Here is a 21,934-nt window from a genome sequence, read left to right on the forward strand (position 1 = left end):
GCCAGCCTCAAGGAAGGGTCACTTCTCACATCAGAGGTTTCCATTTTCTTTTACTGTAGTCAAAATAATCACCGTATCTTACAGAAAGAATAAAGCTAAGAATGGGTTCATAGCTGAATGCTAAGTGGATTTAAATCATTTATGGGGATTGGGAAGGCAGGACTTCGTATCTGAAAGGCTGTGTTGTTAGAAGTCTTGTAGAATCAAACCAGGATAGCACATGCAAGCCATGTTGAGGTTTCTGTCTTTTTGAGAAGAGTAGATAATAGATTGCAGAAGATGTCCCTGGCTGAGCATGATAAGCAGTAGAGCTGACATCTTCCTGAGCTGCTCTCAGAAGGCATGTGACCTGCTGTAACTGAACTTTCATAAGTCTCTCTCCTCTTCTCTTCTCCTCTCTTGCCCTTTACCCCCTGTCCCTCCCACCCAAAAACGTTCCCCAAACATTGGGAGCTAAAGGGTGATGAAAGGAATGTAGAATAGAATCAAATATTTTTGTCTCCCAAACAATCTACAACCTACAGGAATGTGAAGATTTCCATGCTTAGTATTTTCTCCCTGACAAAAGGACACTTTCTTTAACTTCCTAATGCCGGATAGCTCCATGTATGTATGTGTTCCTGTCTTTGAGGTAAGTTTGTATTGGCATCATATGGCTTTACTTCTGTGCTTAGTTCCTGGATTTCTATGGCATGTCAAGCAATAATGGAATTTTATTTTATGCTGATTCTAGGAAATGACTAATTTTTGTGGTCAGCATTGCATCATCAGTTATTAGGAAAGTTTTACGCAGAGTAAAGCTTAAAATGGTGTAGTTATGATGGTCAGTATATTCCTTAATTTTGATGTGAATGTTACAGTAGTGTCACTTTTTTGTTTTCTAGGATGATCTTGCAAAAGGAAGGTCCTCGTTCTCTGTTTAGAGGGCTGGGTCCTAATTTAGTAGGCGTTGCTCCTTCCAGGTAAATACAAACGTGTACAGTAAGTGAAATAATTTTGATGAAATTTAGGTTGCTGTGCATTAAGGGATTTAAGGTTTGTTTGAAGGAAGTTTTGCATCTGCAGTGAATACTTAATAGCAAATAACCTTTGGTTCCTGGAGTAATTTCGTTGCCCGAGGAACTGAGCCACTCGTGTACTCCGCAGCTCCAGTCCTACATCCCTGCACCAACTGTCTCAGCATTTGCTATCCTATATGCTACTATAATAGTATTTACTATAGTCTACTATCGTACTATCCCTTATGCAGAGTTTTGTCCAGTTAAGAAGCAAAACGCTGAAGGAGTTGCACATGTAAACAAGAAGTTTGTCCCTTTGAAAATACAAAGGTAGATTTAGCTTTCAGTTAATCCTTCATCTTCAGAAGCAATTGTGTGACTGTAGCCTCAAAACACTGGGTCTTTCATCCTGAATTTTGGTGAAGCACAGGCTACTGTCCCCCTTCCTGCAGTTGGAAGCCCGTTCTGAAACTTTAAAAAAGGGCAGGACTGGGTAGAATGACACACTTAACAGCTGTCCCAGAGAAAGCAGATCCAGCAGTGGGCTGGACTCCAAAGGGTACTGGGGCAGTGTCAGAGAGTGCAGTGAACAAGGATGTAAATCTGATCTAATTGGCAGCGGTATTGCTGCTGTCAGTTGCTCTGCATCAGCACGAATACTCTAGCTACTCGGCTGGTGCTGGCAGTCACAGCAAGGTGCCGATTATGCCAGAGTTTGAATTGATCCTTACATACAAGTGTTAGCCTAAGTTCAGTCCAAAAATAGGAGAATACCTAAGGAAGAGTATGGAAGCAAAGCTGTGTAAAACTAATATAACTACCTAATCCTGGATGAGGCTATAGTCATTTTCTGGTCCATTTTTATTCCCTTCTATTCTGTTTAAGAGAAGAGTCTTAATGCAGAGGGAATATATTCCACAAAGGTTTTATTCTTCCCTTGACTTAGTGCCCTACTTTCAGTTTCTTTTTTTTTTTTTTCTTGGGTCTGAAGAGAAGACATTCCTGTCTCCTGCACACCCAGTTGGAGAGTACCATAACTTTTCTGGTTTAAGGTCTTTGGATGCTTCTGGAAAATTTTATTAAACTGGACTTTCCATTCAGCATTTATCTGTCTTCTGCTTAGATCTGACAGATGAGGCGTTCTGTAGATCCTCTGCATGAATAAGAGAAAAACATAATTCAGGAATTGGAGTACTTTCAGCAGATTTTTTTTAAGGAATTAGGAATACCTGAGGTATTTTCTGATCACTAACTGAGCATTGCTGTTTGGAGAAGCTGAAGTAATTCCAGTAGCTTTCTTTGTTCTTGACACCTGTGGGGTATCAGCACTTCCTAATCTAAAGAGCCTGTACTTTGTTTGATAGTCCAGTCTGGTCTGAATGTTCAACATTGATACTACTTTTTTAACAGCAATTTTTATACAACAGTGGATTCCATTTTATAAGTGACTATCCACAATGAAAAATATCCTCAATTGCAAAAAGCTATTGCTTTTCAGTAAATTTTATGTTAAATTTCTAATTCCCTTCCCTTCCTCCCCCAGGCAAAATACTTAGCTTGTCCATCCATGTGTCCCGTCCCCCCCCCCTTGCTAAAAATGTCAACTTGATATAATGTGTGAAGTCTTACAGATAAGCACATCCTCATTCCCCTCCAGCTGACTCAGTCTTCATCCAGTATTTCATTTCAGTTAACCATTAGCTAAGTGGGTTTAACAGCAGCTCTTTGTTTAAATAAGCTGTAGGGAAGCATGTTTCATAACACATCCAGTATACTTAACTGAGTTCAGATTCCATTTTAGAAATTACACCCATGAAGCAAGCACTTTATCTTTTCTATAATAAAGAAAAACATGTTTGCACAGCTAATGAGGTTAATGTTCCATTCATGAAAACTTGCATGTTTATTTTTTCTCTCATAGAGGGGTGTCTAATTTTAAAAATCTGAGTTACAACCCTAAATGTTAGTTTTAGATGTGCTTAAAATAAGTTTTTTAGCTTTAATGAGTGAAAACTAATGAGTGAAAGGCATTTTTCATAATATATTGGCATTCTGACTTTTATGTCTAGCTTTGTTTTGATACCAGCTCACAGACTTGAATGTAGTACAGGTTTACAAATTTTTTTGTAGTGTATTCAGATAAAAAAAATCTGTGTCTATTCTAGATACAGAACTAAAGAAACAAAATGCAGATCCCAACTTTACAGCTGTTCTAACATTTAAAATATAAATATTTATAGCTACAAGTTATCAAGTATAACCACAAGTTATCAATATTTACATCTTAAATGCTAGAATAATATTATAAATATTCAGTGTGCTGTTTGATTTTAAAAAAAACTGCTACATACTTGCTAGTTCTCTTGAAATTGTTATGCTATTGAAATGAGTTTAGGTCCATTAGAACAAATTTGATCTGTTATTAAAGAGATGCAGAATACTGTAACTTCTGTTCTCAGTTCAGCAGTGTTTTGCTTCCCTGGCTAAACTTCCTAGTGTCACAAAAATCACTGCTATATTTCTAATTATCTATCCTTCCCCTCACTAATTGTTAATTGCAGCTGTTGTGGAAGAAAAAGTTGTAGAGTATGATCTTTTTTTTTTTTTTTTTTTTCCTTTTCCATTCCTAGAATAGTCCCACTACTTTGTAAGAGTTATTCCTTGAATAGTTTTTTACTGAGGAAGTAACTTGAACCAAGATCATCTTGAGTTAGTGAAGTTAATGGCACTGCTCTTAAGGGTATTGACACATAAAACATAACATAACTGTGATTTTGTTCTAATTTTAGAGCGATATATTTTGCTGCTTACTCAAACTGCAAGGAAAAGCTGAACAGTATTTTCAATCCAGATTCTACCCAGGTACACATGATTTCAGCTGGTGTGGCAGGTAAGGATATGTAACTTTTTAGCTTCATTCTAGAATCATATCTGCAAATGAGAGGTGGCAATAAATGTGGAAAAAACCCAAAACAAACAGAAAATGTTCGGTGATTGAATGATCTCTTTTTGTAGTGGTTACCTTCTTTGGCCTCTCATTAAACAAGCTATCTGGAGAATATATGTATGAAACTTTGCACTTAGTATTAATGAAGATCTTTAACTGTGTGTGAATAGTTTTTTCTGAGAAAACATGCATGCTTGCTTTTATAAATTTGTGAAATGTAAAATGAAAACTTTAAAAACAGTAACTTTTCGCTCTGCAAGCTATGAACAACATTGTTTGCACTGAACTCTGGTTTAATGCTTCTTAATCTGTTTTTTTACCATCACTTTCTGTTACAGCTTTGTATATCTGACTTACTTTTGTCTTTCTGAAATATGCCTGCAGATACTTGTATAAATTATATGTAACACTCTCTCCTCCTTTGTTCAAATACCAGTCTCTATGAAGTTTGCTCTACCACTAAAGGGACATAGAAGAGCAGATTGTCATAGTTTTCATATGTTATCATCTCTGGAAATAAATTCCTATTTTATATCTGCAAAGCAACTTTGGTATATTTTAGCAGCTACCAATATTCGATGCTTGATTTGTATGTTCTGTGCTTTGGGATCCTTAACAAGGGGAGTTAAAGGCAACTGAGCTGAATTATCGTCATGGACCTGTGCTGGGGAAATCAAAACTTGGGTGGGCAACACTTTACCTATTGTTGCCTGTGTCTTTCCTACACAAAAATAAATTTTCAAAAGTTTTTTTCTGTGTAGACCATAGACACTTCACAGATGAATTCTGACAATTTTATGGTAGCCTGTCGAAATTTCTAATTCCTGTCAAATTTTACAAGCAGTGTATATAATGTGGTAATAGCAATCTGGAATGGACTGCCAAAGGTGATGTCAGAATAATGAGTAGGATTAGTTTTCTATTTAATACTTGCTAATAATCTGATAGAAAAAAAATATTACATAGCACTGAAAATTTAAGTGACATGAGCTTTGTACTTAAATAACACACTAAGGCTCATCTCGAGCACATGGGAAATGCGATGGCAGTTCTTAGTCTCCTTAGAGATGTAAGGAGAGCCATTTATGTCTTAAATGGGCAAAATAAGGTGCTCAGATGATGCAGAATTTTTTTATCACCTGGAAGTGTGTGTTTTATAGGTGAACCGCATAGGGAATGGGATGGAAGGGGGTTTCATGAAAAGTTCATCCTAATCATTTAATTGCTCCAACAAAAATTAATTGTCTTCAGCCCTTTGTAAGGGGATAAAACATGTCTTTAAATTGGGGGTGGAGGGGTGGAGAGTATGGGTAATAGAAACAAGTCTATCCTCAAGTGAAGACAACTTGTGTAACTCATGCAGTGCTGCAAATGAACGTTCCGAGTGTTCCTTATCTTTGGAAGTTACCGCCCTCATTCTGTAATGAAAAGAACATTCATGCGGGTGTGCTGTAGTGACTTTTCCCAAGTGCTTGCAGACACAGACTGTAGTTTGTCAAGGAGCTCTGTATCTGCTTATTAACTTGCTTCCTTTCCAGAAGGTTAGTATTATTTGTACTTACGACTGCAGGAGACTGGGGTAAATGTATTTGAGCCTTAATTGCTGTTTGCCTTTTTTGTATTTGTATACAAGTTTTAATACTGAACAACTTTTGTGGCTGTTATCTTTCTCACACTTACCTAGTTCTGCAGTTGTATTTCTAAACCATATAGCCCATGAAGCTGAATGCCCAGTGCAGGTTGACACTACAGGTCACAACTTTCTTTCTCTTGAAATGTCTTGGCACTGTATACTACAGACATTCTCTGGAAGACCTTTAAAAGAAGGTTCTTTGACAAACAATTTCTTGATACTCAGTACGTGGCAGTATTCTGATTTATATGAAAAGGACTGTAGTTAAAATGAACAGTGCTTTCTTGGGAACATGCTAACCTTGTTTTTGTAATTCTAATATATTTCAGAAAATGCACTTAAACCAGCTATTAACAGTTTTACCTGCAAGGTTTGTATTGCTATATGATGCAAATCAACTTAAGGAAATGGCAAAATAACAGGGACAAGATCAAATGTGAACTCTTAATTGGTTGACTTAAACAGGTTAACACAGAAGAACACCGTAATATTTGCTTTGGAACTTAAGATTTCAAAAATGGCAAGGTGGATAAACACTTCCAGTAATTAGCAAAAAGTAATCAGTATCGGTTTTTTCTTTTGCAGCTGCCATTGGTTTCAGTAAGGAATTGAGTAACTCAGTCTTAAATGATGGGGGGGGGTGGGGGGGTGGTGTTTGGATATGACCTTTCTGTTACATAAAGGCTTCTAATACCTAATGAGCATGAAGTGGTGTTTGCACTTACAAAGCTTTTCCTGTAGGTTACAAAATACAATAATGATGCAAAAATACAATTTAAAAAAAAAAAAAAAACCTGTAACTTACTGTTCTATGAAAGTACTGTAAGTACTGAACTCTAGTCAACTTTAAATACTGTTTGCTTGTATCATATGTTAATACATAAGTATGTCAGGCTAGACTGATGTCATTGTTAAATAAGGATTATTTTATGCACATGACATTTTTGGGAGTGAGAAGCTGAGGTATGGTATTTTAAGCATTTTTGATTTTAGGCCTGATTCTTCCTTCTCAAGATAAAACTTTTTTTTTTTTTTTATTTTATCAAGATTCTTTTAGTAAGTTTGTTTTATCCCAAGGAGGATGAATTATGCTACATATTAGTAACTGATGCCTTATGCAATTAGAAATTAATGTTTTTCCCTTGCTCTGTGCTAGCTTCCAGCATATAATTCACGTCACCTTCATACCTAAAATATCTGTGTATTGACATGAAGAAGTACTCGGCAATCTTTTTTGCTTACTGCTTGACATACCACATGGTTCCCTTTTTGCAAACTTGGATGGTGAATATATCTGAAGCATACTACAAGAATGAGAGTATTTGCTTGTGTGAAGATAGTTTATCTCTGTACATTTCAAAGTTAGACTAAATTCTCAGATTCACTGTAAACTGTGCCTTCTCATTGCACTTACTCAACCTCTTTTGCCACAGAGAATAAAAACTGTAGAGAACTGAATGAGATACCTGATTTCTGTATGGCTTCCTGATTTGCCTTTTTAATGATTCATAGCCTCATTCAGCCAACACAGTTGCAAATCTGCTGCAAAACTACTTTGCCTTGTATGCTATTGCTGTTTTTTCTAGAACTCTACTGGCAAACCAACCCAAATGTAGATTTTTATTTTTTTTTTTAATTAAAAAAAAATTGGGACCACTTTACTTACAGAGATACCATACTTCTGTAACTTTTTAGTAGTATGTACACAGTTACTTAATACCAAATAAAATGCATATTTAGTTCATTGATTACTGATATTAGAAAGTTTGATTTCATAAGGCATCTATCTTGCTTTTTCGGTCCTAAGGCAAGGCTAGCTTTTTTGAATGATATTTGGGAGGGAATGGAGAAGGAGGAGAGTTCACTTGTAAATTTGATACATAGGTAAGTATTTGAAGATATAAAAGTGAACTGCTGCAAATGAGCAGAAGTTTCAGTACTCAGTGCATTTTACACAACTATTTTAATATCTGTGGCCTGTTCTGATTATTTTTCTTTCTTTTTTTCCTAAACTTTTACCTGAAAACAGTTAGATCTCACAATAACTAATTCACAAATCCTTCCAATGGGATTCAATTTGTACACATGTGTCTGATGAGGTCACTGCTTGTTGTTATGATACAGAAAAGCCTGTGTCTATTTTAGGCAATTACTGTACATTTCTCCCGTGAAAAGAGTGAGATCGTGTCATCTCATGCTCCCCATCCGCAGGTCACTTCCTGCAGAAATATGGACTAACTTAAACCTCGTGAGTACTGAACTGAGCGTCTCTTGCAGCCTCTAGTGTAAGAACCACACATTGGGTTTGTAATATCTATTACATAAACAAAATAAGGGGAATTCACTTTCATTATCTTGAACTCGGATGATGTGCATTGTGCAAAGACATCACTTCTCCTTAACTCTGTTAAGAGTTATTTTTTTTCTGTGCAGTTCAGGGAAAGGTGGAAAATACCTTTCACTGATAGCTGCTACTTTACTTAGCTCTGGCTAATTGAAAGTCCCTACTGGGTTAAACAAGGCCTTTTGGTTTTTTTCAGTGTCCCAGAGCTGCCTTTAAAATGCTGCAGCTGATATTCTGTGTTGTCACATTATTTCAAAGACCTCTTTTCTTTTTCCTTTTTAATATGTATATAATCTTCTTTCTGTCTCTTTCTGTTTTCTCTTTTGGTTTATTTTTATTTTACTACTTTGGATTTTTAATTCAGCATTCCATATTCACATGCGTCTGTATCAATTACATTGGCTTATAGATTAAAAAAAACCCTAACCTTTGAAATATGATGCATAATAGGAATACCTGGGATCTTACCTGTCAGTAGCTGGTATAGCTGAAAAAGTAGATTGAGCTACTTCTTTCCGTCTGAAACTGGGATACAATTTCATAGAAGAAAATAAAACATAGAAAAGTACAGGAATTTCTGCTATTGCCAAATTGATCTACACTTCTAATGAATCTGGAGTCTTCCTTGAGGATACAACATGTTGATAAGCATTGTAAAGCATTGTAACGTTCACTGGGACTTCTAGAGAGAAAAAAAGAAAAAGGAAACAATTGATAGAGCTTCATAGTAGTTGTTGAAAGCCCCCCACCTTTATTTTTTTAACAAGTACTTTTGTTACAGATTTTCTCTATTTAAAAAGAAAAGCTTATCTTATCAAAGATCCCAAATGGTATGTTTCATGTTTTGGAGTGCTTTCATTGGTGTCAGCATCACTCAACTCTTAATTTATTTTTCTTCTTCCACTAACTGTATTTACTACATTACCTGTAAGAATTGAGCTGTAGTCGTTTCATCTTGAAACCTGAGTTATTGAAGGCTCTTTGATTTGAAAGCTTTGGTTTGAACTGTCACGCAATTTAGGCTTATGACAGCCCTAGGGGAAAAAAATCGGCTATGCTGCTTAAGCATCCAATCCTACTGTTAGGGAAGCTATGCTTAAATAATGTTTAGAGCAACCCCAGGAGTGCAAGTTCGGACAGAATAGGCCGCATCCCGTGCTAACCACCCTGCGCTGGCAGTTTCCAGTATGCTCTTCCCATCCTGCCTAGAAGCATCAGGCTGCTGCTGTGGGTGAATATAGTCACTCCTGCCAGTCGGACGCTGCCTTTGATCTCACCTACGTGTTTCCTGTTCCAGATTTAGCATGTACAGAGGCTGTTGTTTTGGGTTGAATAGGAAGGAGAAAGGGCTGAGCAGATAATGCTGTAACATACAGTCTAGCAGTAACAAAATTCAAAGTATGCAATTTAAATAGGAATGCAAGAGATTTTTTTGGTCTTGTTCACTTGTAAATAAGAACTAGGAGAGACTTAAGAACTAATTTTGTGTCGAGAGAAGTCTTTCCTGGAAAATGTGTTGGTAGGGGAAGTTAGTAATTTTTCCCCACCTTATTTCAAAGCCTTTGTTGCAGTCCTGTGCATTCCTAGTGCCCTTCACTGCACTATAGATATGGAAAGCTTCTGATTTGAAGTAAAAGAAAATTAAAGCTTTCTTAGTGCTAATGTAAAGAAATAAAAAATGCAAGAACAATGTTTCCTTTCAGTTTAGTTCAACCCAGGATCAAGTGCTGTTGGAATCGGTGGAGTTTCTATGGCACTAAGTGACAGGTCAGAAGGGCTCTGGCTAGTTGAACTACAGAACCTTTTTTGCAGATGTGGTATGTTTTAAAAACATCCCATGCCTTGTTATGAGTTATGGCCGAGTAGTTCTCTGATGCTTTGAGTTTTTACATAATTATTTACCTACATGAAATGCAGATGTAAAACATTTTAAGCTTGTTTCACTTGATTCACTTGATTTCACTGCATCATATGAAGGGCCATATATGTACCTAGACATAGAAAAAAAATGAATAGCGTATCATAAAAAAAACAACCACCCCAGACCTGTATTATCTATCACACGAAGTTATTTAGTTCAGAGGTTTGAGTCAGTTTAAAAATCTATTTAATCAAAAGATTAAACTGAAATCTCTAATGTGGTTTTGCTGTTTTGGCACAGAAATATAGCTAAATCTTAGTAGCTGCTAAACCTTATAGTTTGTCTTTAGAACTGTAACTGAAAATCATAATGACCTATTTAAGATTTGGGGGTGGGGATAGAACAAACCTTAAAACAGTTAAGATCCCCTGGCATTTCTCTGAGTATTGCAGTCATTTGTGTGCAATGTAAACCTAGATTGTGATTGAACAGAAGTAACATGTATGCAAGCAGTTCTGCTAAATATATATATGTAAGCTGTTAATGATCTCCATAAACAAGCTTATCAATAGCCTGTTCGTTGTATAAGTATTGTGCACCAGATATGCACTGAACAAGGTAACTCTCTGTCGCTTTCCCACAACCCCAGTCCATTCCCTTGCAGGAGGGCAGCATGTCTTTGTAGTGATATACAAGTGATGTGTGTCACTTAGAAAGCAAGTGTCTAAATTTATCATCTCTTGCCTGGCCATGTTCCAGCTCTTCCCTTTTCCTCTTTTCTCCTGCAGACATGACACCTCATTAATGGTGCATGTGTGGTATGACAACTCTAGATGGTTTTTTATTTTACTTTTTTTTTTTTTCTCAGAGCTGCCTTTCACTCTGCTCTTTTTCTCTCCACAGTTGCGCAGAAGTAAGAGTGATTCTTACTTCTTTTCTTTATTTTTTTTTTTTAATTTGTTTCCTTTTCTCTTTTTCTTCCTTTTCTTTTTCCTTAGTGGACTGAAAATCAAAGCTTTAACCCTTAGCCCTTATGCAAGCCTGAGTAGTTGCTGTCTGTCTGGATAGTTAGAAGTCATACTCTTTACTTTAACAATTTAAACACTCATATGCTTGTAAAAGTATTCCTAGACCAACCAACAATCTCTGCTTTGAATACTAAATAAAATATTAGCACTCAAATTTAACTGCTCTTTATAGTTCAGTATTAAAAGGTCTCTTAACTTACAGTAATACATGCCTTTTAACTGCACCAAAAGTAGTATTTATTCAGTCTGCATGCTTTTAAACTCGGATTGTATTTCAGGTAGCAAATTAAATTGACACAATGTTTTATACCATCTCAAATTGTTATAGCTGTATCTGCAATGCATTCTTATTGACATGTTTGCCAAATTGGCTAATATTAGTCTAGCTAGCTTTGCTGTTCTATGGTGTCAAAACAGGGTTGGTATGAGCAGAGAAATGTACACAATTGGGCTTATTTTATATGGGGCGTCTTTTGTTAAGAATCAAACTTACTCAATGTTAATGTAAAATTAAAAAATAAGCTAAATGTTTATTGGCTGTATGGATTCATAAAATATCAGTAAAGGGCTACAATGGGTACTTTCTAAAAATCAGTATAGTCCGAGTTTTTGCATCCACTGTACCTTACTTTGTGCGTTTCGAACTTAGATGCAGTTGCTCTTGTGATACTATCACATCTAACTGTTCTTTTTAAATATTTTAGGTTTTACTGCGATCACAACAACTAATCCCATTTGGCTAGTAAAGACGCGATTACAGCTTGATGCAAGGTACAGTGACAATTGGAAATCTTACTGCTGTGATAAGATTTCATTTAAATGTTGTGAATCTGTTCTGCATCCCAAAATTGAATGATTCTTTAAATATCCAACATTTTGAATTAGAAAGTTGATGCTGATCTATCTACAAGTTACACTATCATTTTTCCTTATTTTAATATCTGTGTGTTCTGAGGCACACTTGAGGCCCTGTAGTAGACTGGCCAGCAAATTTGGAATGAATTACAAGGTTAACAGTCTCATTAAAATAATATTCTGTCAACTATATGCTTACATTTTCCTTCAGTAATACATTCTCTGTATTTTTAGCTGTTGAGCTAAACATTCCTGAAATAAGCATTTAAGTATTTTAGTAAAAGTTCAGAAAAATGCCTGAAATATCCTGGTTTCATTTTTTATATGCAATGAGCCCTAGCCTATAAAAAGGGGAAGACTGCTTTCATGTATGGAAACACAGGAATTGTCCCAATGCAGGATAGTCAATAGTTGTTTGGACTTAACACAGAATCGATTACAGAAACTGTTTATTATTACAAAACTTGTAATGAAGTAGAATTTTATGCAAACAGGGAGGAAGAAAGACCTTTGTATTCCCATCTATTTAGAACTGTAGGGAGAGACTGATACGATGCAAGTGTCTCAGTGCAACTCTCTTGTTCATTTTATAGACTTTCTTACTGAAAACTTAGCATGTAATATAAAATTCTTTCCTCAGCCATCCTAAATACGTTAATGAGCCACATATTCCTATTCTGGAGATCTGTTGGACTTTCTGTAGTAAGTGCATATTAGCATTTTTCCTCTTAGCAGGTATATCGTCAGCTGCAAGGTGACCATAGTTAATATATCCCAGAATTAGTTTTACTGTGAAATTTTTTTGTAATGCCATTGTACGATTGAGGTGACAATTCCATGACTAATTCCAAGGGGGTTTTGGTGCTATGTGCAACCTGATGGCATCTTGTGCCCTCTTGCTTGTTTTTTTACTGATTACATTGCTTAAACTATAGGGCTTTAAGGAAATCAGGGAAAATTATAGATTTCTTGTGCACATTATTTCTGTACATTATATCAAGCACATTGTTCATGTGGGAGACCCAGAGAAGGATCTTCTGACTTTGTGTAGGACACTGCAATTACATGGGCTGGTCTAGCACATACTGCATTATCAGCTCTTCTAATTCTGTTGTTATTAGAGGCATAAAAACACTTGGCCTGTGGGATTATCCTGGCCTGATCTTGTTTCTATTGAAGTTCTTTTGTTTCTGTTCTTCTCAAAAATCCTTCTGATCCCAGTAAGAGCTGGAGAAGGCATGTGTTTTGTTTCCAAAGTGAAATTGCTTTGGCCTTCAAGACAATGTTGTGTGTCGTGCACATCAGAAGAACAAACTCTTACAGCAGTCTGTGACAGTGCACCTGGGGACCGGGGTGCCCATGGAGCTGCAGCTGTAGGTCCAGCTGCTCTTCTCACCAGTTGTTCTTTGACTCTTTTCTCTTGCCTGTCAGCAAATCAGTGCCAGTCTCCCAGTTCTCTGCAGCATCTGCCATCTAGCTTACTCAAGATCTGATTTGCAGCTGTGTGTGCCCACTCCTCTTAATTGTGATTGGTATCTTGTTTCATTGCTGTCTGACATGGCAGTTTCAAACCATCAGGACCTAAATTCTGCCATCTAGCGATGCCTCATGCTGCTTGCATAATAGCTGCTGTCACTGTCTGTCTTGCTTTGACAGTATCCATATGAGTTACTGTAACTTTTTACAAGGTTATTTGCTGTTTTATTCTGTGACTTGCTCACTCAGGAGACCTCTGCTGGCAGAATCCATATGCTTCAAGTGCCTGCGCTCGCTGCTGCAATGAAGCATATTTTATGCAGTGTTGTAATGGTTTTGCATAGCTGTGTACAGTATGCTAAGTATTTCAATATGCACAACTCAATTCAGTAAGGAAGCTAAAAATGGGAATAAGATTTTTATTTACCAAATATTGCTTGATACGGTCATGTTTAATGAGCATTTTCCTTGACATCAGCAGTGGCTTAGTTGAATCTAATAATAGCTACCTGTGTTGTATTGGTTGGTATGCTCCCTTTGGATATGCTAGTTGTTTGCTGATAGCTGTGATGCTGTGAGGCCTGCCGTTTGAACTCTTAGCCACTGTAATTACCATGCTATGGAGCTGTTTATTTGAGGCAAAATTTAGGGGAAATCCACTCTCGTTATGCAGAAGAAAACGGCCGTGTTTTTTCATGACTCACTGACATTGGCAGTTCATTTGGGAGTCTGTTTTCAAGCAATTTAGTCCTTTATTCTATAAGACTTGGGGAGGCCTAGAGCTGTTCAACTTGTTTACGTGATACTTTTAAGTCACCATATAAAGTTTGGCTTGGGTTCAGTGTAATGCTGTGTCTGTGTTTAGTGCTGAAGGCCTTTGAGACTTTCACTTCAGGTTCTGTGTGTTCTTAAAAGTATCTGAATTGGAGCCCCTGAGCATCAGTGTGAGATGTTTCTTAAGTCCTCATGTCACTCAAGCAAAACTGTTTAATTGTTTTCCAGTCTCAAGTTGCACCAGCTTGACATCTGTCTTGTTCTCTCCTTTTTAGGAATCGTGGAGAAAAGCGAATGAGTGCTTTTGAATGTGTCCGAAAAGTTTATCGATCAGATGGTATTAAAGGTTTTTACAGAGGAATGTCGGCATCCTACGCAGGCATATCCGAGACTGTTATTCATTTTGTTATTTATGAGAGTATTAAGAGAAGACTACTGGAGTATAAGACTGCTTCTGCTATGGACAATGAGGATGAATCAGCAAAAGAAGCTTCGGACTTTGTTGGAATGATGATGGCTGCTGCCACTTCCAAAACTTGTGCAACATCAATAGCATATCCCCATGGTAAGTGGGGCATGTACAGCTGAGAGCCTGAATCAAATTGGTCAAAGGGAGTCATTTCAGAGATATTTGTAGCAGGCTTTGGCTCACTTGCTCAAGAACTAATTCTTTGTCTAAAGGTTTTCACGTCAGATTCAGCGAGTCAACATGAGTATAGTATTCAGAAATGGAAGTATTTTTAAGTGGATATCTAGCATTGCCTCTTTTTAGGCAATGTTTGTTTTTCCAAAGGATTTGCCAGGGTATGGCCCAAAGTACTTAAGGAGAAGGTCCTTTTTCACTTGGAATGTCTCTATATACTCAGCAATTTCACATAATTTGCCAGCAAGTTCTTGTCCCATTTCTAGGAAAACAGGCCGTCTAGTTTCATTTTCAATTGCACTTAATTTTCCTGCAAAGTAGTTGTGTATTCATTAAGTTTGTTAATGGATTGAGTGCTTCATTAGTGGCAGCTTCCAAGCTAAAACGTAAGCTCAAACAACAGTCCTCTTCAGGATTTTAACTAAGCAAATGAACTTTCCTTGCTTAGTTAGATATCTAATACTGCCAAAAATTTAACTTGTTTTCCTCTTGCACATACTTGGTTTGCTTCTCTGTTTGTCTGGAAAAGTGGTGAACGTAACCACATGTGGTTTTCTTTGTACAGAGGTTGTACGAACAAGACTAAGAGAAGAGGGAACAAAATACAGATCTTTCTTCCAGACACTATCTTTGCTTGTGCGAGAAGAAGGGTATGGATCCCTCTACCGAGGTTTAACTACACATCTGATCAGACAGATTCCAAACACGGCTATCATGATGTCAACCTATGAAGTGGTAGTCTACTTGCTCGATGGATAGCAGCTTCCTAGAAGAAGGTGGAAGATTGAAAGACTGGAGTGGACCACTGAATGTCAATGCCAATGTGGTGGGCAAAAAGAAAGTTATATCAGGAACATGCAGCTATGGACAAAACAGAAGGTTGATTGTGGGCAACTATGAATAATTTTGCTGCCTTATTGTATGGTCTCTTGGCAATGTGGCAAATGGGAACTGCCCCTTAGGGAATGCCTTTATACATCTCTTAATTCAAAATTGTTACTTTCTTTTCATTTTCAGAGACCTGATGGGTGAGGGAGGGGGCATAAAATATATTCTTGGGCAGCCTTATTTACTTCTCTTAGTGATTGCTCTCAACTACATCCTTTTTGTTCTGTTTTACTGCACAGTAACCTGTTGGAAGAGTGGGGAAGACAGTACTTTCATACCTTTCCATACCTGAAACTTCCATTCAGTTGCTCTGAAGATTCATAAAGAGACTGAGGTAGTAGTCAGCGTGTAAAGTTTTCCATGTTACTACCTCAAGACAAAATATGGCGCAGGGACTCAGAGTTATTTCTTCACTACAAAAGGTGATACTTGGGTTTTGTTTTTTAAGTTTGAGCAGTGTTGTAGGTTAGTGAGAGAGGATCTGATGGTTGAACTCTTCAGGTTATCAGTCTGTTAATGTTGGTGTATGTGGATTTCTAGTTCTGCATCGTCCTTTTTCTTTTCTGAAACTTTCCTTCCTTAAGTAAGAGAGACCTATGAAACATTCTCCTATATCATCAGTTTTCCTTGCCAACTTGTCAGCTCACTCACACAGTTAAGGAAGAACTTGCTGAATGCTACTTCATAGCCTTTTTAAGGGTTCGTAATGTGATCTCAACTAGTCCAGCCTACCATTTGTGAAGACAGGATTCACTCAAATAGTTTTGTACTACCTAAGAATAAGCTGTATTACCCTAAAATGTCTGGCAAATACTGACTTGGATTACCAGTATCTATCTGGGAGTGCAGGGAGAGAACACGTATCGTCATGGCTAAGGTGACTAGAAAGCAGAAAACAGTTGAAGTTCTGGTAGATCTTTTCAGTGCAAGACAGCCTCTGTGCAGAATGATGGAGAAAGTTGTGATTGAGATTTTCTTGTAAGCATTCCCCTTGATAATTGCTGAATCACTTCTTCCAACTTGAGCCTGTGTACTGAGCTGCAGCTGACAGTATAACCGTGTCCTCCAAATTGTCTGAGTATTCAGGTATTGGTTTTGTTGTTCTATAAGCCAATTGCAAAACAATGCGTTGCGTTCAGCAGTGAGACTTAGCTGGTTTATTCTGTCATAATTTACAGTATTTTCCAAAACCATGCAGCTGAAGTGTCAAAATCAGAAGCTTAATGTTACAAGAACTTGTACAGCTTTCCAAACGCATATCTTTAATCTGCACCTTGAGTATTTCTCAGTCTGCATTCATGATCCTTATGAGGAAGATGATCATTATAAATTGGGGGCAATAGCTTTCTACATATAAATGCTGCTGCACTGGTATGGACAGAACTGTCCTGTCAACTCTTCCAGTGTGGTACTTCAGTACTCTTAAACTCTGCATTGTGTGCAATGGCTTTATTTTATGAATGACTCCTTATGCACTTTGTGGCCTTCTTATGGCTTGTGACTTTTCTTCCTGTTACTGGTTATCTATAGTCAAACTCTGTTCAAAACATGCAGTTTGGTTTTAAACAAACCCATGTGGTTTGATTTCCGTGTAAGCTGTGCAGGATAAAATATTTTATGCTGTAGATCCATAGCATCTCTGTTGCAGCAGTTCTGTAGGCTGTATGGAAAAACTCAAAGCTTACAGAACAATCAGTCTGTGTTTTTCTCATTTGCTCTCCTTTGTTTTGACCCTTGTCTTGTTCTCCACACAGTATCAAAGTATTATGAGTACTTCATGTAATTCTCTGTACTAATTGCTCATCCTTCTAAAAGCCACCTATAGTATTTACAGTGACTTTGCAGTGGAGGCTCAGCTGTATTGACTTCCTTCTACTTGGAAAATGTTACCTTACCTTTTTAAAGACACATAGTGTGGTCTCTGATGTGACCAAAGGTGAACTTGATGGTTTCAAAGAAGTGAGGGGAGTGCTTAAACATGTGTTCTAAAGTGGGCTTTTTCTAGTGATGTCTCTAGGAAAAGTGTGCAGTATTCATGACTCTGACCTAAGTCTTGCTGTGATGCCATTGTACAGACAACTCAATTAAGTGCAGGAATAGCTACTTACTGTGATCTTTGTTCTGTAGAAAGTGAATTACTCTTCGGGCTATCCAGATTATTCAGTCATAGCCAAAATTTAAATTGGCAAAGACAATATTCAGCTTTGGACTTCATGAATACAATTAACATTTGGATTAGCCTAGGCTTCGTGAGAGTTACTCTCCTCTGTTTATTGGATACGTTCTCCCTTGGCTACATTTTCATCTGCCATTAATTCACTGGGTACCATGTGTGTGCCTTGTCTAGGTGAGAACAGACCCCCTGGAAGTTCCTAAGTAGAAAATGTTAACAAGGACAATTGCGTAAGGGAGACAACAGCTAAAAATAGACAATCGGCTTATTATTCCACCTTTTTAATGGGTGTTTAAGCAATGTTTTAAACTTCGGGGTGATCTTTTTTTTTTTTTTGGCTTGCTTTACATAACAAAACATAAACCCAAAGTTTCTTGGGATTTTTTTTGTTATTTTTAAACTACCAGTACATACAAAGTTACCTCTGAAATATTTCCCAAAGATCTTTAAATTATTTATATAGTTTTCTTCATATTTATTATAAAAACTCAAAGGGAATACGAAGATGCTTCATTCAGTAATATCCTTAACTACAGAAGTGAAAGGAGTGCACTTAAATTTTCTTGTAACTTAGATGGTCACCTTGATTTATATTTGAATGTAGCATATGTCACACTTTTCTGTGCTAGAGGCAGCGGCCTTGGATGTCTGAAGAACTCTCAGTAATTAATTAGTTTCCTCATATTTCCCTTGCCTAGATGAAACTTAAATGCTTTTGCAAGCTGGTAATTTTGACTCGGCAACCAGTCAGATCTGGGAAATGCTGGGAGACTGCAGTTTCCTGAACCAGTCAAAAGATGGCACTGGAGCATGCATTCCTCAGAGGGAAAAGGGGCTCCTCTGCCAGGGCCTGGCTAGCTCTGTGTGTTACAGTGCACTGGTTGCTACGGAGTGTCTGTGGCATATTGGGAGGACGTAGCAAGGGTGGCCTGAGTTTGGAAAGCCATAAAGAGATAGATTTCAGTGAATGCAGTCACATTTCACAGCCCCTCTATTACCCATTCGGTCCCTGTAGTGCTGTGTGAAAACAGGCGAGTTTTGTGTTGCAGAGGGCTGAGCCCAGCCTTCAAACTGACTGAGATCTGCTGTTTCTGTCTGCATTTTTGATCTGCTAGCCTATGTTGTTTTAAGTAGGTTTACACTAGGGATTTATGGAGTTTTTTGTTGTTTTAATTGTAACTGAAACATCAACATGTCCACTTGTATATTGATATTGCATCTGTCTAGTTCCCTGTTTACATAATGCACTCCATATATTTCCTTTCTGATTGAGATGTTTGTTAATGACACTTTCTGCTATCCTGTTTTTTTTCTTATAATGACATTTGTAACATTCCTCAGACTGTAGCATTTTAAAAGAATGCTTCCAGAGACAAAAGATTGGAGAGCCTTTATAAATGTTGCTTCCTGTTTAAACTGTTTAAATTCAGAAAACAAGCTGTACACTGAAGTGTGCCTAGGTAAATGTACTACTTTTTTTCAACTTTCTGTCTGTTAAGACTCAGTTATGTAAGTTTTCAGTTCTATTTAAGAAAGTCTGCCTACCCTGCATATGTGAACATAATTATGCCCTCAGAGTCATAGCTAAACACTCACAAATGACAGTTTGAGAGTACTTCAATGCTCATGTGAGGTTTGCTATTATTCTTGCATACATGTAGTTGGCTGTAAACTATGTGCTTTTACTCTGTATTTATATAGTTAACTTTTTTGTTTGGATTGCTTTAAACTTCAAAGCAAATTAAAATGATGTGCTTCTATTCAAATGTTGCCTTCTGTGCTAAACTGTACACTATTTTTAACCTTTTAATTTTTTTGTTCTTGATCTATATGAGTGCCTGTACAGGTGTGATTAAAAATGAGCAATTCATTAGGACATCCCAGCGAATCATTTTATCTTGTGCCATTTTATAGTAGCTGAAAATAATGTATCTGTATTGTACCTATAGCATGTTCTTTTTGGAGGGATTCATGGATGACTTAAACTAGTTGGATGTGTTCTTGCATTTGGATTTGAATACTGTTACCTCTGCAGAACTAAGTGTTACTGTCTGTCAAGTGAGATTCAGTAACTAGTGATCAGAAAACTCGTGTCCGTGTAAAGTGCCAGCTAGCACAAACTGCTGTGGACAAAAATGAAGGGCAGTAATTCCTTAAAATGTTGAGAATTAATTGCACATGGAGTTATAACCGAGTCCTTGAATCAGAAACATTATTAGATATTGTTTCTCTTAACAGTAGGTGTTTGATCTGAAGTCTGTCCTCAGAACTTCTCAGAAATCATTCTGCAAATGTATGTGTAGGTTTTATTTGGTGGTGATTGTGTGCTGTGTTTTTTTTCCCCCTCAGTGTGTGTTCTGGAACTGAATCCTTTGCAGCCTTTAATATGGAGCCAGGCTTGATGTCTCTTGATTCTTTCAGCTATTCAGAACTGTTCAAAATTTGCATTAAACCAGCACATCTGTGATAACTTTTTTTCTTTTCTTTCAGTGGGTGTTAATGTGAGTTGACCTACCTTGCTCTGCTTCTAAGACCTTCTAGCTTCTGGGTCAGCCAGGCTTAGAGGTGATCAGTCTTCTGGAATCAGTACAGGCAACCAGTGAGCTTATCCCTGACACATCTGAAATTATGCCTCTAAGTGGCATAATTGTAATTGTCTGTAATTGATCTTTCACTTTAACTCTCTGAAAGAGGCAGATTGGCAGGGCAGAGCACAGGTTAAGTGTTTGGGGATGTTTTGACATTGGTGCTGCTTTACAACCCCTTCTGCTGGAGGTATTATATTAAGCTTGCCTTGGACAAAAAGCATGTATGTAAAATGAAGATATATTTTAAAGTCCTAATTGAGTTATTGCTTGGCATTAGTGCAGTAGTGCAGTCTGACTTAGATGCAGCCTAAAAGCATGTGAGGTTTAGCAATGATCTCTTTCACAAAAGAAAGCCCTTGAATTTGATAAGGCACTTAACACTAAAATAAAAAGGTACTTCCGAAGACAAATACTTCTCTCATCTTCTATGCACTGTTGCCAGCCAGTGTGCTTTGTGCTTACTCAGAATATCATTATCTTCTTGCCCAGCTTCTGTCAAAGGCAGGAAATGCCAGGACAGGAATCTAGTTCTCATGAGCAAATTGATGCAAACAAAACGGTGTGTTTCACTGTGGAAGATATATTGGAGATGTTAAAATAAACTGATGATTATTTGTGATCCATCTATATTTTAGATGAAGTAAATGCAGGAGATCAATCCATATGTTTTTTGTGGAACTATCTGATGTGGAGTGACAAAGAAAATCTCTAGATTATTCTGACATGGGTAAGATCTTTGCTAAAAAGAAAGTGTTTTGTAATGGGAACTGTTGGATTGGTGGTGAATACTACAAGTACTTGATGACCTCTGAAGAAGACTTGCAAGAATTGGTCTTGGGATTGTATTTATTATGTCTGTCAGTGGTTTTCGCAGAAAGACTTGGGCTACACTGGTGTGATTTGTGGATGACCAAGTTGAAACAATTTGCAGTACACTGTTTTGAATGTGATTTTTAAAAAAAAAAAAGATTGCTATGACCAGCAAAGTAAGATTAAATAACAGTGCAAAATGCATATTCAATCACTTAAAAAATACAAATGAGAATTTTTGCTATAGGCCAGGAGTGTCACTTCCTCAGTTGGAAAGGAAAGAAGACAGACTCCAGGTATAGTCTGTTCAACAATGATTGCTGTTACTCACCTATTAAAAAAAAAAATACAGTTCCAGGGTGCTAAAGGGAAGCATGAACAGCACTGTATATAGAATTCTTGGTCTGACCTAACTTGGGGTACATGTACAGCTCTAGTTCATCACAGCTATAAAAAAAGACAAGTTTATAAAAAATGATCAGGGAAAGCAGTGTGAGTATCCTGTCAGAGCATAAAACTGTAGCTTAACCTGATAGAATCTGAAAAGGGATACGGTGGTTTTACATAAAAAATACTCAAAAGAATAAGTACTATGGGAGAAAATACTGTTACAAGACCTGCTGCTACAAAATGAACTATTTGCTAGCTGTTGTTATATCTAGCCTGAATGTAAGAAAGCTTTTATTGATCAATGCAAAACAGTCTTAAATAGTAGTGAGAGCAGGAAGGAAGGCATTTCAGAGTGCCTGAACAGCCTATGAAAGGGATGCATGAGCTGGCGACCTGCGGTAGCACAGACCTAAATGATATTTACCATGTGTTTAATAAGGATTAGGCTCTCTGTTTATGATGGAGTTAATCACCCTGTGCTTATAGGGTGCATGTGGCTTCTTTGAAGAGCATTTATAGAAAAGGT

At 37.2% G+C, this 21,934-nt stretch overlaps 1 protein-coding gene across 1 annotated transcript in view; it reads left to right on the forward strand.

Moving 5' to 3' along the window:
- The window catches only part of SLC25A36 (solute carrier family 25 member 36), a 35,355-nt gene extending 14,488 nt beyond the window's left edge, over positions 1–20,867 (forward strand). The window contains exons 3-7 of the mRNA XM_082320663.1: positions 885–962; positions 3,788–3,888; positions 11,516–11,582; positions 14,192–14,481; positions 15,125–20,867. Coding sequence (XP_082176789.1) covers positions 885–962; positions 3,788–3,888; positions 11,516–11,582; positions 14,192–14,481; positions 15,125–15,318 — 730 coding nt within the window. The 3' untranslated portion in view covers positions 15,319–20,867. The remainder of the gene's footprint in view (positions 1–884; positions 963–3,787; positions 3,889–11,515; positions 11,583–14,191; positions 14,482–15,124) is intronic.
- Positions 20,868–21,934: the final 1,067 nt, after the last annotated feature.

The sequence above is a fragment of the Platalea leucorodia genome, assembly GCF_965183815.1.
Source record: "Platalea leucorodia genome assembly, chromosome: 8".
Taxonomy (NCBI): Eukaryota; Metazoa; Chordata; class Aves; order Pelecaniformes; family Threskiornithidae; genus Platalea; species Platalea leucorodia.